Genomic DNA, 13,916 nt, shown 5'->3' with positions numbered 1-13,916 from the left:
TATAGTTTTGTAATCTTGGTTAAAGGGTCATTTCATACCTCTTCGTTTTCTTTGCTGGCTCGGATAAGTGGGGAAATATCTCCATTGATTAATTGATTCATAACAACAAACAAACAGACACATACACAATCATTAAACAATAACAATAAATATTCACTAAGTAATAAATAAATAAGTAGTCAACAACATAAATAAGTAGGGAAGTGCACAAATAACAACAAACAAACAAACGGAAGAGATAAGCAGAATGAAAAAAGAATGAATGAATATATTGGATTGGATAACTTTATTCATCCCGTATTCGGGAAATTTCGTTGTCACAGTAGCAAGGGGGTGAGGATGCAGAAATAGGAAAGGCATTTTAGACATAAATAGATAGGTAATAAGTGGGTTAATAAATACATACACGAATAAATATATAAATACATAAATGTGTTGCTGAAATATATACATATACCTTATACATCAGGATTATTTTGTTGCTCGTAGCCCTCAAGTCATTCACTGCCTTGACAGTTGTAGACATACAACAATCCAATTCAAGTGGGAAGGCTTGCATTAAATAATCACGTTTCACTGCCATTGACGGCGATATACGTCCAATCCATTTTGACTGGGAGAGTAGGTAGCCGTCAATAGTAACCAAGGACTTAATACAAAAAATAAATTCTTAAAACCTGATCCTTTTTTTTACCCGACTCTAATTCTCTCTTTAACACATGAAAATGGAAGGATTTCAAGTTAGCCCCTGCATCCTTCGCTTTTTCTAAAAGTGGCCCAAGGAGACAAAAAAGAAATTTGGACAGACCTGACTGATAAACATGCATGTATATGTTATTTATTCGTTTTACAGCAAGGACATTGGTTAATTGGATGTTTTCAAAATATGTTGTCTACCCAGTGATTAAGCCGGCACTGCAGTTTAGGGGTAAACAACTCATTCTTCATGTGATGATTGGTCATGTGATTCCATCGTATGCTTGTGTGTGGTGCGCGGGTGTGTGCACACGTAAGCGAGACAACCTTTCAACATTTGACCCATCCCTTGCCTACTTTTCTGTTTTGCGCAACTGTTGATTCAACAGGGCAATAATCCTGTTTGGAGAATGTGTTTTCAGCATTAGCTGGCAGCTATAATCTGACACAAGAGCAAACAACAATAAATGCATTCATTTGGATTTAATAACACGTTCTGATAAACATCTAGCAAAACAAAAAAACAAAAAACAAGGAAACAGAGGACGACAGTGAATTTTTTTTTGTCAAATGGAAATGTTTGTATTGTTGATAATTGATGCTTGATATACTGGGCCTTTATATTATCTTGCCTAATTCACAGATACATGAGTCTCAGACACTTGTGTTCAAATTCATCAAAGTCTTATGCATCTGTCAGGTTATTTCTGGTGTCATTTTTGTTCATAGGTGTCAAATCTAAGACCCCCTTTAAATTTTTAAGACATTGCAAGCTAATTTTTTTGCTTCACTGACAAATCCTTTCAAAATGGATGTGAACAATCAAGTTCGACAAATAACATTGCATCCTTTACTTTAAATTTTACATGCAGTTTTTCATTTCTCTAATGTGTTGATTGAATAGTTCGAGAGCTTGCTAGAGATTGCTTTACGGTCCAAACTCTTAACGCCTTCCTATGAACAACAAATGCGGCCTGTGAGAAAAAATAATTTGACACCCTTGCTCTAATTAATGTCAGAGGTTAACACCCATAATGAATGCTTTCATTTACTGTTGTTTATTCTGATGTCATTTTTAAAAAAATCTTCCATTAAAAATTTTAATCTGCTGGTTTGGAGAGGTAGGATCAGGACATAATAAACACAATAGAAAAAATGAACTGGTATTACATTCACCCAATAAATAGTTTGGTAAGTCACGTCATTGTTTGTGTGATACAAGGTATGTTGTCTTTTTTATCTGCTAGGAAATTGAATCATGAACTTTTTGAGATGTAAATTAATTTAGAAAATCAATGTATATAGAAACTAAAAAGCAAGTGATGGGTGCATGTTTAAAAAAGGGAATGAGGTTTAATATAGAAAGGAAATACTAATGCTCCTGTCTCCATCTATCTTTACTTATCCAACACTACTATATTCTTTTAGCATTTCATCATTCGTCCCAAGTGTACCTGCCAGATGATGGCAGCATTTCTGCACATTACTGTTCCAGTGCAGCCTGCTAAACATTTTGACACATTTGCTGAAACACCCTATCCTGACGTAAGACTGTTTTGCCCGTTCAGCAAAAACATTCATGACGCACGATACGCAACAACATGCCTATGTACACATGTCAAGAGGCCCTTTTTGAGCGACAATGTTGTTATTGTAAGGATGTTTTTTTGTTTTTGTTTCATTTTTAAGGTTTGCAATAGAGTCAAATGTTAAATCGTTTGCTGTTTGGCTGTTTCAGAATGTGATGGGCTACACTGGAAAGAAATAAAACATTGCTGGTTTAAAATATGCCACGGCTGTGCTTATATAACAAGTGGGACGTCAGGTTTGTTTACAAGTGGTAGTGCCTGAGAAACGCACTGAGCAGCACACCTCCAACTAGCGATCATGATGCAAATGTTTAATCGCACAAATGTTGACTGAAACGTTTTTAAATGCTTGAATTAGCAAAACATCTCTCGTGTAACAGAACTGGAACGGTGTGGGGAAGAAATAGATCTTCAATGGCGTTCAGCGGATCTTGTTTGTCCCCGTAAAGGGGTATGTACAGGGGGCGGGAATGTTCTTGTTTGAATGACAAGGACAACCAATGGGCGGCCTCGTAGCTCGATGATTGACAGACACGCCCCCCTATGACTCAGTGTTCTCCTCTGGTTTTAGAGCCGCGCGTCACATGTTGTTTTTCTCCACAAACGGATCAGTCGTACGGCACCTTTGCCCGCATTGTTTTGGATTTTGTTTTCCCCTCTCTTAACATAGCGGACACATCCGCCATGGATTAAATAAGCGTCTGTCTATTTTGTTATCGTAATATCTTTTTAATTTCGCCTTTTGGAATTGAGCTCATTCTGGTGCTCCGTGGCACGAGAGATGGCAAGTCCTCCGGGGGCGGCGGGACACCTGTTATCTAATGGCGTCAATGGCGTGAAGAAGTGCGGATACTTGAGGAAGCAGAAACACGGGCACCGGCGTTTTTTCGTGCTGAGGGAACCCGCCGATCGCTCGCCGGCTCGGCTGGAGTACTACGAGAGCGAGAAGAAATGGCGAAACAAGAGCGCCGCAAAAAGAGTGATTAGTTTGGACTCCTGCCTCTGCGTCAACAAGCGGGCGGACGCCAAACATAAACACCTGATCGCCCTCTACACCAAAGACGAGTATTTCGCCGTGGCTGCGGACAGCGAGCAGGATCAGGAGAGCTGGTATGTGGTTCTGACAGATCTCCTCGCCGAGGGCAGGGTGTACGACAGTCCCGCTTCTACCTCTTCTCTCGTCGGCTTTGAAGAGGCCAACTATGGACTCGTTAGCCCGGCGACAGCGACCTACAAGGAGGTGTGGCAGGTCAATTTAAAATCGAAGGGTCTTGGTCAGGTGAAGAACCTCACTGGAGTTTATAGGCTTTGTTTGTCCAGCCGAACCATCAGTTTTGTCAAGCTGAACTCCGAGACAGCGGCGGTGTGTTTGCAGCTCATGAACATCCGAAGATGCGGACACTCGGACAGCTTCTTCTTCATTGAGGTTGGCCGATCAGCGGTAACTGGAGCCGGAGAATTCTGGATGCAGGCGGAGGACTCTGTGGTGGCCCAGAACATCCACGAGACCATCCTGGAAGCCATGAAGGCTATGAAGGAGCTCTCCGAGTTCAGGCCCAGAAGCAAAAGCCAGTCAGCCAGCACCACCCCCATCTCTGTGCCCACGCGACGCAACCTCAATAATTTGCCCCCAAGTCAGACGGGGCTGGTAAGGAGATCCAGAACAGCCAGCACGGCAGCCACGTCTCCAGGGAGGAAGTTTACATCCTGTCGCATTAGAACCTCCAGCGAGGGAGACGGGAGTGTGCCGCGGCCCGTGTCTATGTCAATGCCAGCGAACGGAAGACCCGCCAGTCCAAGCGCTTGCATTCAACTCAGCAGGTCCCACACTCTGAGCAACGGCCGCACCTGCAGGATACTTGAGTCGTGCTCCAACCTGGACCACGGCCTGTCCATGTCAGTGTCCAACTCCCCTTCAGCCGCCTGCAGCCCCATCAGCATGTCCCCCGGGCATAATCTTTCCACTCCCAACAAGGCTGCTCAATCTTTTAGTTGCAGCGGCTTCCTTAGCGACACTGGCTTCATGCTGTGTGATGATTTCAGTTGCAGTCCAGTTGAAGCAAAGTTCCTTCCCCTGACTCGCAGCGACACCCCTGACTCCCTGTCGAGCACCCCCTCGTCCCGTGACATGAACGACCCTTGTGGCTACATGCTAATGGTGGGTGCGAACGGTAACAAGTCCAGGGTGGCTGGAGAAGGCGTGATGATTGATAAAGCTTACAGGAAGCGAACTCACTCCCTCACAACGCCGCGTCAACAGAAAGCGGTGTCACTGTCTTCCGCATCTCTAGACGAGTACACACTCATCCAGGCTGGCAATGGACACAACTCTCATTCAGCCTCACCCAAAGTCTGCTATCCAGAAGATTATGGAGACATCGAGATTGGCTCATCCAGAAGCTCAAGCAGTAACCTTGGTGATGATGGCTACATGCCGATGACTCCAGGTGTGGTGCCACAATCTGGTAAAGCAGACAACTATGTGCCCATGAGCCCCATGTGTGTGTCTGCACCCAAACAGATTGTGAACCCCCGAATCCATCCTCACGGACCTACCAGTAGAAGCTATAAGACCAGCTCCCCCTCCAGCATCTCACTGGAGGACAGCGGTTACATGAGAATGTGGTGTGGCTCCAAATCCTCTGTGGAGAGCCCGGACAGGCACGGGGAATACATGACCATGTCACCTGGAAACCCACATCCACTTCAGACCCCCCCAGATTACTATTTGGGGTTAATGGCTGGAGAACCGACACTGGTGAGGCCGACATACCAGCCGAGCACCCTGTCTCTCCCTGCTAAATCCCAATCCTCCAAGAATGATGACAGCAACCAGTATGTATTGATGAGTCCTCAAAGTTCGAGACCGAGGGCGGCGGATGTGGACTACTATTCTGTGATGCAACCCGCAGCCGTTCAAGAGTTGCCACTGAGCCCTTCAACTGCTTCACCGGCTAGACACACCCGGGCTCAGAACCTGACCCACAGAGGGAGACTCGGCAGGCCCAACAGACTGTCCCTTGATACTCTCAGGACCCTGCCCAGCATGCATGAGTACCCCCTACCCGGAGAGCCCCGCAGCCCTGGAGAATACATTAACATTGATTTCAGTGATACACGAATCTCTCCACCTTCAACATTGTCCACTGAGAGCCAGTCATCTTCACTGAGCTCCAGCGATGAAGGTTCCAGAAGGCCCTGTCTGACCTCCTACATCAAACTTGAGATGGCCTTGCATCAGCCAAAGACGGCTGACACTCTTACTGCAGAACACCTGGATGCACTCCCAGACCTAGCCTTGTGTCCCAGCCCAGAGGAGGAAGTGGTGTACCATGTAGATGGAAAGAAAGAGCCAAAAGGAGTAGAGGGGGATAACGACTATACTGAAATGACATTTGGAATGACCAGCTCACCCCCACAGCTCGTTCCTCAAAACACAAGGTATGTGTCGAAATTTATTTTTATATATATATATATATAATTATAGTGTTACTTTAATCAGTTATGTCAACGAGCTCAAGGATGCATTTTGTGGCAAGTGGTAGTCAATAGACAAAGTAATAAATTTTCACAAAGGTTTGCGATTATTGCCCTCAATGGCAATAGAATGCAGACCTATCAGTTTCAAATTGATGCTCTTTTGTAAACGTTGGTATATAAACATGTTTGTAACTAACGATCTGTCTTCTTTTTAATTTCTTTAATTTTCCCCTCTAGTATCCAGAGTGGCAGGGGGAGAAGGCATTCACTTGAGGAGTTGGCGGTCCCAGAAGGAATTGGAGTCTTCCTCCTAGGGGCTGCCTCTTCATCCATACTCGATCCCGACTGCTCCGCCAAGGTGATCCGCGCCAATCCGCAAGGACGTAGACGCCACAGCTCTGAGACCTTTTCCTCCACGGCCACCGTGACACCGGTCTTCCCTTCGTTCCCTTCCCACGGTGAGGCTGGGAAGAGGCACAGCTCTGTGGAGAACATCTCCTCCCGGAGCAGCGAGGGGTCCGACGAGGAGTATGGCAGCCCCGTAAACCGGCAGGGCTCGGCCGCTTATCAAAACAGACTCAACTACATTGCCTTGAATCTCCTGGACAACAAATGTGACGAACGTGTTGGGTTCAAACCAACCAGCAGTTGCAAACAGGGAGTCAATGGATTACACAGCACGTCATATGTCTGCTTGGGCTTCAAGGAGTCTGCAACTACTGCCAAAGGTGAATGGAACATTTCATTGTTTTATTGCTGTTGACCATCACTTTCCTACCGATGATTCATAAGTTATAAATAAGTTTAATGGTAAACATGCACTTCAAATAGTATCTGTTGATTTTACTGAGTGAGTTGTTTTATTGAAGAGGTGCATAGCGAACAAATTTGTCAGAAAAAGAAATTTTAAAAAAAGTTTTTAATTTAATTTTTACATAACTGGCTGGAAAAGTTGAGAACCCCACCGTATTGTGTGCCAAAACACTTTTGAAATAGCTTGAGGAATTAAAAAAAACACAGTGATATATGATACAAATACAATGTCAATTGTTTATTTTAAATCATAATATAATTATTCACCAACAATATTACAAGAATTGTAATTTGGATCTTTTGTAAAACAAACATGAATTTAGGGCTCGTGAAAATTATCAAATTTAGAAACCTCTTGGTGATTAGCATTTGGACGTGTAGTGGGTATGTACTCAAATGAGAGGACCCGATTGTGCACTTAGATAGATTTCCTCAACTAGAAACTATTTGGAAAATGTGGTTAGAATTCCAACATTAACCCCCAGACTGTCAAGGTAGCACGAGGCTCTTGTGAAACGTGACTAGACCCGAGAACAGTGAAGTAAACAACCCAGTGTGCATGACGCTGCTGCACATGTGTTCTACTGCAAACACTTTGACTCAGAGTACACTTTCTATGGAATTTCTAAGAATGAACACCCCTGCGAGCAGATCTTTTTTCAAAGAAATCTCATTTTATATATATATATATATATATATATATATATATATATATATATATATATACATATATATATATATACACATACATACATACATACATACATACATACATACATACATACATTCATATTTGTAGGATATATATATATACATGTATACATGTGTATGTATATATATATATATATATATATATATAATACAAATATGAAGAATTACAATTTTAAACAGTTTTGGCCTTTGGGATAATGGTCATTCCAGCTGTTGTTGTTTTTTTCTAGTCGGCTAGACATAGCGGATGTTTTGCACATCAATGTGACCTCCATGGACCCTTCACCATTTGATCAATATCATGTTCCAAAATATTCCAATGAACACAACAGGCAAGCGTCGTTCAGAAACAGTGGGGGACAAGGCAAATGTTGTGAAATCAGAGCTCCGTGCACACTGCACAGTAAGCTCACATGTTTGTATGAGCACTCAAAGGTCGGATGCAGCGCGTGGAGCTTTGAGAGTTGACATGTGAGCTGTAGCCCAAGTGAATACTGTATCTGTCCTTAAAGGGAAGGAGGCCACAAAACAAAGAGTATGTGTTTATCTGATTGGGCAGAAAATTAGCTCGTCTGTTTGAAAGAATTGACACTTCTGATTCTTCTTTCAATGTACGTTTGTGATGATTATTTAGAAAGTCGCCTGTTTTGCTGCTGATCACGTCATGCGAGAGTAAATGAATGCGCGCAGGAAGGGAAAAGAAGATGTGAAAACCCTGCACTTCTGCCCCATTAGGCTCTTCACTTAGCAGAAGTAAGCCAAGCAGAGGTGAGAGTAGGCTTGGCTGCTGCTGAGTATTATTGTATGCTTTGCAGGAAGATGAAGAGAATGGATGCTTGCTCTAAGCCATCAAACTCACTCACTGGTATGGCTTGTTTACCAAAGATTCCATCTTACTGCAGTGTAAAATGCAGTCAGGTTAAAGACCACTCTACCGTTCTCACTTACAGACGTTCCGGGACTACTTAGCAACTACTGATAAGTGTCAACTTCAGTGGAGCAACAGCTGTTGAATATTTATAGAATCAAGTATTCGCCCGATTAAGCCTTCGATGAATCAAGTAGTTGGAGAAAAAAAAGTTTGTAAATAAACTCCTTAACCCATCTTAATATTTAATTCTCAGGACATTGGTTTGATCGCAAATTCACTTTGGTTGTTGATAGTTATTAGGCAAGGTAAATGTATTTGCATAGCACATTTTAGGGCTCTACATGGCATAAAAATGAGCAATACACAAATAAGAAATAAAAACATGACAAGACATGGATTAATTTGATTCCCCCTAACCTATTGGTATCATTCAATAGTCATATTCAATTTTCTGGTGCAATAGAAAAAGTCTGTAGAGCGAAATAACAAAAATCATAATGAGCGTGAATGACCACAAAAACAGGGTTTAAAAGATGCCATCAGGCTATCCATGTACTTTGTGTACTGTCCAAATCCGTATGGGCTTGTTACCATAACCGGATAAACTGAGATGTTTTGTGGAAACATGATGAGATTTGCTTGTGACAGATGACCAAACATCCAGAGGACAAGGGCAAGGTTAAACACCTCCACCAATGCTCTTACCTTCACCATCATGCAAATACTCTTATTTTTCTGTCCATGTAAACGGCGGTGTTGTAGTGCTCACTCACGTTCTGCTCTGATAATGAAAGACATCCACCCCATCTGGCAGGCCTACAGGCCAAAAAGAGCATGAGCTTCCACACTAAGGAATTAATCTAATAGATTAGCAACCATCATGTCTATCTCCATTTAAATCCACCTTCCCTTTAAATGTCATTCACGCAGGAGAATGGCTAATGACCTCATCTCAGGCATTATGATCTGATGCCTTGCATGCTTTTTTTTCGCATGCACAGTTTTAATTTGTGACGTTGATCAAGGGATAGTAAATTGCGTCAGATCACTAATTTTCAGAGAGGGATTATAATTTAAACTTGAATTTGCTAGTATCATGATATCTGGATATTAGGGACTGTTAACCTGTTGTCGGCGTTTGGTCACATCACATGACATTCACAACATTGGCTAGGAAGTTGTGATTTTAATTTCAGTCCCCAACACAGGGATTGACCAAAAGTGAGGAATGATTCTTTCCAGTTCTTACTGCACGAATGCAATATTCACTAGAATGTTATCTTTTGCCAGTCTAGGGTTAGTAGTCTGCCTCTCTCCCAAAGACAACTGGGTTAGGCTCCAGCAACCCTTTCGAGGATGGGCGGTATGGAAGATGAATGAATGAATGTTATCTCTTGATTTGCGGTGGGCATGTGTTCTTGGAATTCTATGGTATGTAAGACAATGTTCCAAATGTAATGCTGCAGTAGGCTACATTAGTATTACATCAATTTTTTAGGAGTGAAACCGATACTTTGGTTTTAATTAACACTTGGCAACCTACACGCTTGCGTTTTTATAGCATCCTTTATTGTGTTATTTGGAGAGTTAAGACATAGGGCACACATGTGTATCCAAACACATTAGGGCCAAGTCACCTGATTCTTTTGAAAAGAACCGCACATGTAATGGAACACAGCAGGAAAATTGTGTCACATTTTCCAGTCTCTCTGCATGTGGGTAGTGTGGGTGTACGCGTGTGTGTGTGTGTTTGTGTGCGTGTGTGCGTGCATGCGTGGTGGGATTAAGTAGGCTGGGATGTTCCAGATAGATGTGTTGGCTGCTCGATAAACGTGTGGCCATCGTAGCGCCGGCCTCGGCTCCAAATGAGATTACATCTTCTGCAGGGCAGATTAGACAGCAGGCCTTGATCAGAAGCTACCTACTATGGAATCAAAGCATGACGGGATAAAAGCTTGTTTATCACATCATGTAGCTGCGAATAATGAGCATTTCATCATCGCGAATAGAATTACAACGCCGTGGCAATCCACTTTGCATCCAAGTGATACACTGGTGCCTTGAAATACATTTTTTTCATTTGTTCCGTTACTGCACTCATAACATAATTTGACAGTCTGTCAATTGCAATAAGCAGCCATATTTAAATCAGTGATTGTCAAAGTGGAGCACACATTTCTGCTAAGTCTTATAGCAAATTAAATGTTCAAAAACGTATCATACAAATGAAAACAATGCAATTGTGTTTTGGCATATTTATTAAATGACCATAAACAGAGTACATCCCCATAATACAACACCATTATTCAGCAAACGCACGGTTTTAAACAGGTCAAAAAGTTAACTCCCATAAACACAAGTAAAACTGCAAAGGTGAATCTCCTCCCTCAAAGACTTGATAATTGAAAGTAATTTCCTGCTCTGTATTTTTATTTTGTAATGTTTCCCTGTTGTTTGCAATAAAACTTGCCGTGGAGTAACATACTACTTTGCTGGAATAGACAGTTTGACAAATCTTTTTACTGAATTATTTAATAAATGTCATATTGTGCTTTTTTGTCTGTTGCAGATTAAAGCAGTCATTTGTATTCAAGATCAACATGACTCCATTTACCTCTACGACCCCAAGAGATGGCATGCAACGTCGACACTACACACAAAAACACACCAATGTACGTCTAAGTGGGCCATTATTTATGCTGGTTGGAAATTAGCGAAGGATGAAAGAGTTTATGTATTTTTCAGCATTGTAACCGGGCAACAATTGAGTCCGTGAACACTGTTAGCATGAAAGCTGGTGGGTCGTCAGTACCGTGTGAAGTGCACTGAATACAAAAGTATATTTGGTGAATTTATTTATTTTTACAGAGCGAATGTCCAATGAGTCCCACCCAATGCCTTAAATGTCTATATTGTTGGCTATGTTTTCAATGAAAAAAGAGATAAATATTCTATCGCTGTGTCTAGACTTCTATATTGTTAATTCTGTGAGAAAGTAGTATTATTTAAAAAAGTACATTAAAAGTATTTTCTTAATTTGCTATTTATTCTCTTAAGATTATTTTTTGTACCCTATCTTAAAAAGTTATATTTCTAAGTATATCAAGTTGTATTTCAGCTCCATGACACCTTTGTCCTTTTCCTTCTCTCACATGAAACTGCAGCTTCATGTTTGCTCCACGCATGCTGTAGTAATGCTATTTAACGGTACTAGGGGGAATTGTACAGTGGTAGGCCATTTTCTACACTAGAGAGTCTAAAACATCTGGCATCAACATGGATGCTCTCGGGGGAGTCTGCTGTCTGTAAAGGAAACAGAAGTAAAGCTGTGGTTCTTAAACTTGGGTCCCTAAGGGGATATGCTGCTGTTTTGTTTTTGTTTTTCAAATGAATGGAATCGTTGAACCAAAAAAAAAGTCTACACCTACCTTTTGGGAAATGCCAATATACAACAAATAGTAATAAGAAACTAATAAACCTGCCTTACCATCGTTTTGTCAAATTCAAAACGGATTTTGCTTTGACGATATGTCACTTGAATTTTGACATTCTAGCATGAGCAAGTTATTAAAGGATTACATTTCTGTTTTCTTTGTGCAAAGAAGGCATTTTTTTTTATTTCAAAATGGATATCAACAAAATAAATCTGTTTCTAGTCAATATTACAATCTAAAACGCTATTTTCTTGAAGAAATAATAAAAAAATATATTTCAACATTTCACCTTAGCATTATGAAGGAGTCCTCAGGAAAGAATTCTCTCATGCGACCAAAATATTTGACAACCGCTGGTTTCTACAACTAAAGTAACATTTTACAGTTGTATCTCAATGAGCTTTAGGATAATCGGGATGCTCCCGCCATCTCTGCTCAGCACCATTCTGTACAGTTTTTGCACACGCTTCATTCAGATCTTTGCATTAGCACCAACTTTTACATGACTAAAACACACTCAATTTCACTCGTTTGCACTGCTCGGACACACTACATCCCAAAATATTAATTAAAATATTTTTCTTTCTGTTAATGTTTATGAACGGCTTTGAGAATCAAGCCGTTGATTTGTATGATTGGTGCAGCATTTGCAATCTGTGACCCCTACCCCCCTCCCACTCCAGTCTTTACGTGGTAATTATGAGATGTCAGTCCTCCATGCTGTCATACGTGTGTGCCGAATCCACATCTACACTATCAGGGTACTCTAGAACTTGAAAACCTTAGATTCAGGTCCAAAAATATCACTTAGCTGGTGGCAGTTTTAACAGAGTTTTATGACATTATAGCTGTATACCACGATGGTACTGGTATTTATATTTGTTAACTACCTGGATGTGAATATGCTGTAAATAGACAGAGTTTAAATGAAAACTGTTAAATAGAAAGTACAAAATATTATTCTAGATTGCCTGTGTCGCATATATGCGATATTTCTGTAAAAAGATTTTACCTGCCCTTGTTACTATATTAATATTCCTTTCTGGTTTTAGCAGTATATATTGTATGCTTTCTCCTTCAGTGTCTAAAAGCTAAATATTTTATCGAAAATCTATTGCCTTGTTGAACCTTACCTAATGCTATAATATGCAAAAGTGACATGAAATGCATAGTTTTTAACAGCGAAACCAAATGTAAGAAAACGCATCCATGATTCTTTTTTTTTTTTTGGTTTTGCTGCCGTTGTACCTTGTTAATTTTTCTTCCCGCTAAGTGTTTTGTCTTTGGTGTCTTTCTTTGTACTTACAACACTGCTCCCTATTGTGATGCTCACAGGAAATTAGTATAATGATTTAACGGATTCTGGTGGTCAATTTTTATTGCTTTGATCTTTATAGATTGTGCATAGTGACCAAAATAAATATATACATTTATTTAAAGCTGTAAAACTGCCTTTAGTGTGTTTTTTATTATTTTTAGTTTTTTTATAATCAGGCTCACGAGTGAGGAATTATAACCTCAGTCCTTTTTGGATACTCATTGGTTGTCATTAGATGGCACTAGGCGTCCAATTCCTTTTGACTGGGAGATGACCATTATTAATTTGTTATTAACATTTTTTTAGTCAATTTTATTCCTACAAATATTTAAAATAATGGCAAATCAAAACAAATAACTATAAAATGTAAAAACACATACATTTTGCATACACAAGTTTGAACACCCTTGGCAATTTTCATTTATAAAGTAAATTATTTATATCACTGACGTTTTAGGTTAGCAAATTCCTTTTAATAACTTAACAAACAGGTGGAAAGAGTAATAGTTGATAAGTGAAACTAGGTTGGTTGGACTAATGGAACATGTGCGATACTGCTTCAAAGCAAAATTACATGTGTTAAATTTGGGCAACCTGTTCATTTTGTTGATTTGAATTTCAGTAACTTCTTGGCATGGGTTTATACATCTAAAAAGAAATAGTATTCAAATGAAATAATACTATTATATCCAATTTTTGATACATCAAAAATAAAAATGAAGTTGCTGATCCAGTAGAATGCATTGGATATGAAAGTACACAGCATTGCCAGTGGCAACCTGTATATTCAGTTTTCATTTTTTTTTTTACTATTTTGAAGAGGAAAAAATAAAAATCTATGAACATATGAGATCCAAGCACATTGTAAATGGCAGGAAGCACATATACATTGCCACCTCATTAAAATTGCCTTTAACCCCAAAAAGTTCAGCTTTATTTACATTGGACCAGAAGATGTTTGCCCATCTTGCCAGATTTTGAAACTCATCTAGTTCCCTTGTTAG

The 13,916-nt window shown here is 40.4% G+C and overlaps 1 protein-coding gene across 1 annotated transcript; it reads left to right on the top strand.

Annotated features, from left to right (window-relative positions):
* The first annotated feature begins 2,860 nt into the window (after positions 1-2,860).
* LOC144077846 (insulin receptor substrate 2-like) lies at positions 2,861-13,042 on the top strand. Its single transcript, XM_077605897.1, has 3 exons — positions 2,861-5,726; positions 6,003-6,493; positions 10,730-13,042. Exons 1-3 carry the CDS (start codon positions 3,067-3,069, stop codon positions 10,732-10,734), a joined length of 3,156 nt encoding a protein of 1,051 aa, XP_077462023.1. The 5' UTR covers positions 2,861-3,066; the 3' UTR covers positions 10,735-13,042.
* The last annotated feature ends 874 nt before the right edge of the window (positions 13,043-13,916 follow it).

The sequence above is a fragment of the Stigmatopora argus genome, chromosome 1 (assembly GCF_051989625.1).
Source record: "Stigmatopora argus isolate UIUO_Sarg chromosome 1, RoL_Sarg_1.0, whole genome shotgun sequence".
Lineage (NCBI taxonomy): Eukaryota > Metazoa > Chordata > Actinopteri > Syngnathiformes > Syngnathidae > Stigmatopora > Stigmatopora argus.
The sequence above is the reverse complement of the archived record's forward strand: the minus strand, read 5'-3'. Positions and strand labels throughout refer to the sequence as shown.

Coding starts and splice junctions, on each gene's coding strand:
- LOC144077846 (XM_077605897.1), top strand. CDS start 3,067: ATGGCAAGTCCTCCGGGGGCGGCGGGACACCTGTTATCTAATGGCGTC. Junction 5,727..6,002: donor CTCGTTCCTCAAAACACAAG/GTATGTGTCGAA, acceptor TTTCCCCTCTAG/TATCCAGAGTGGCAGGGGGA.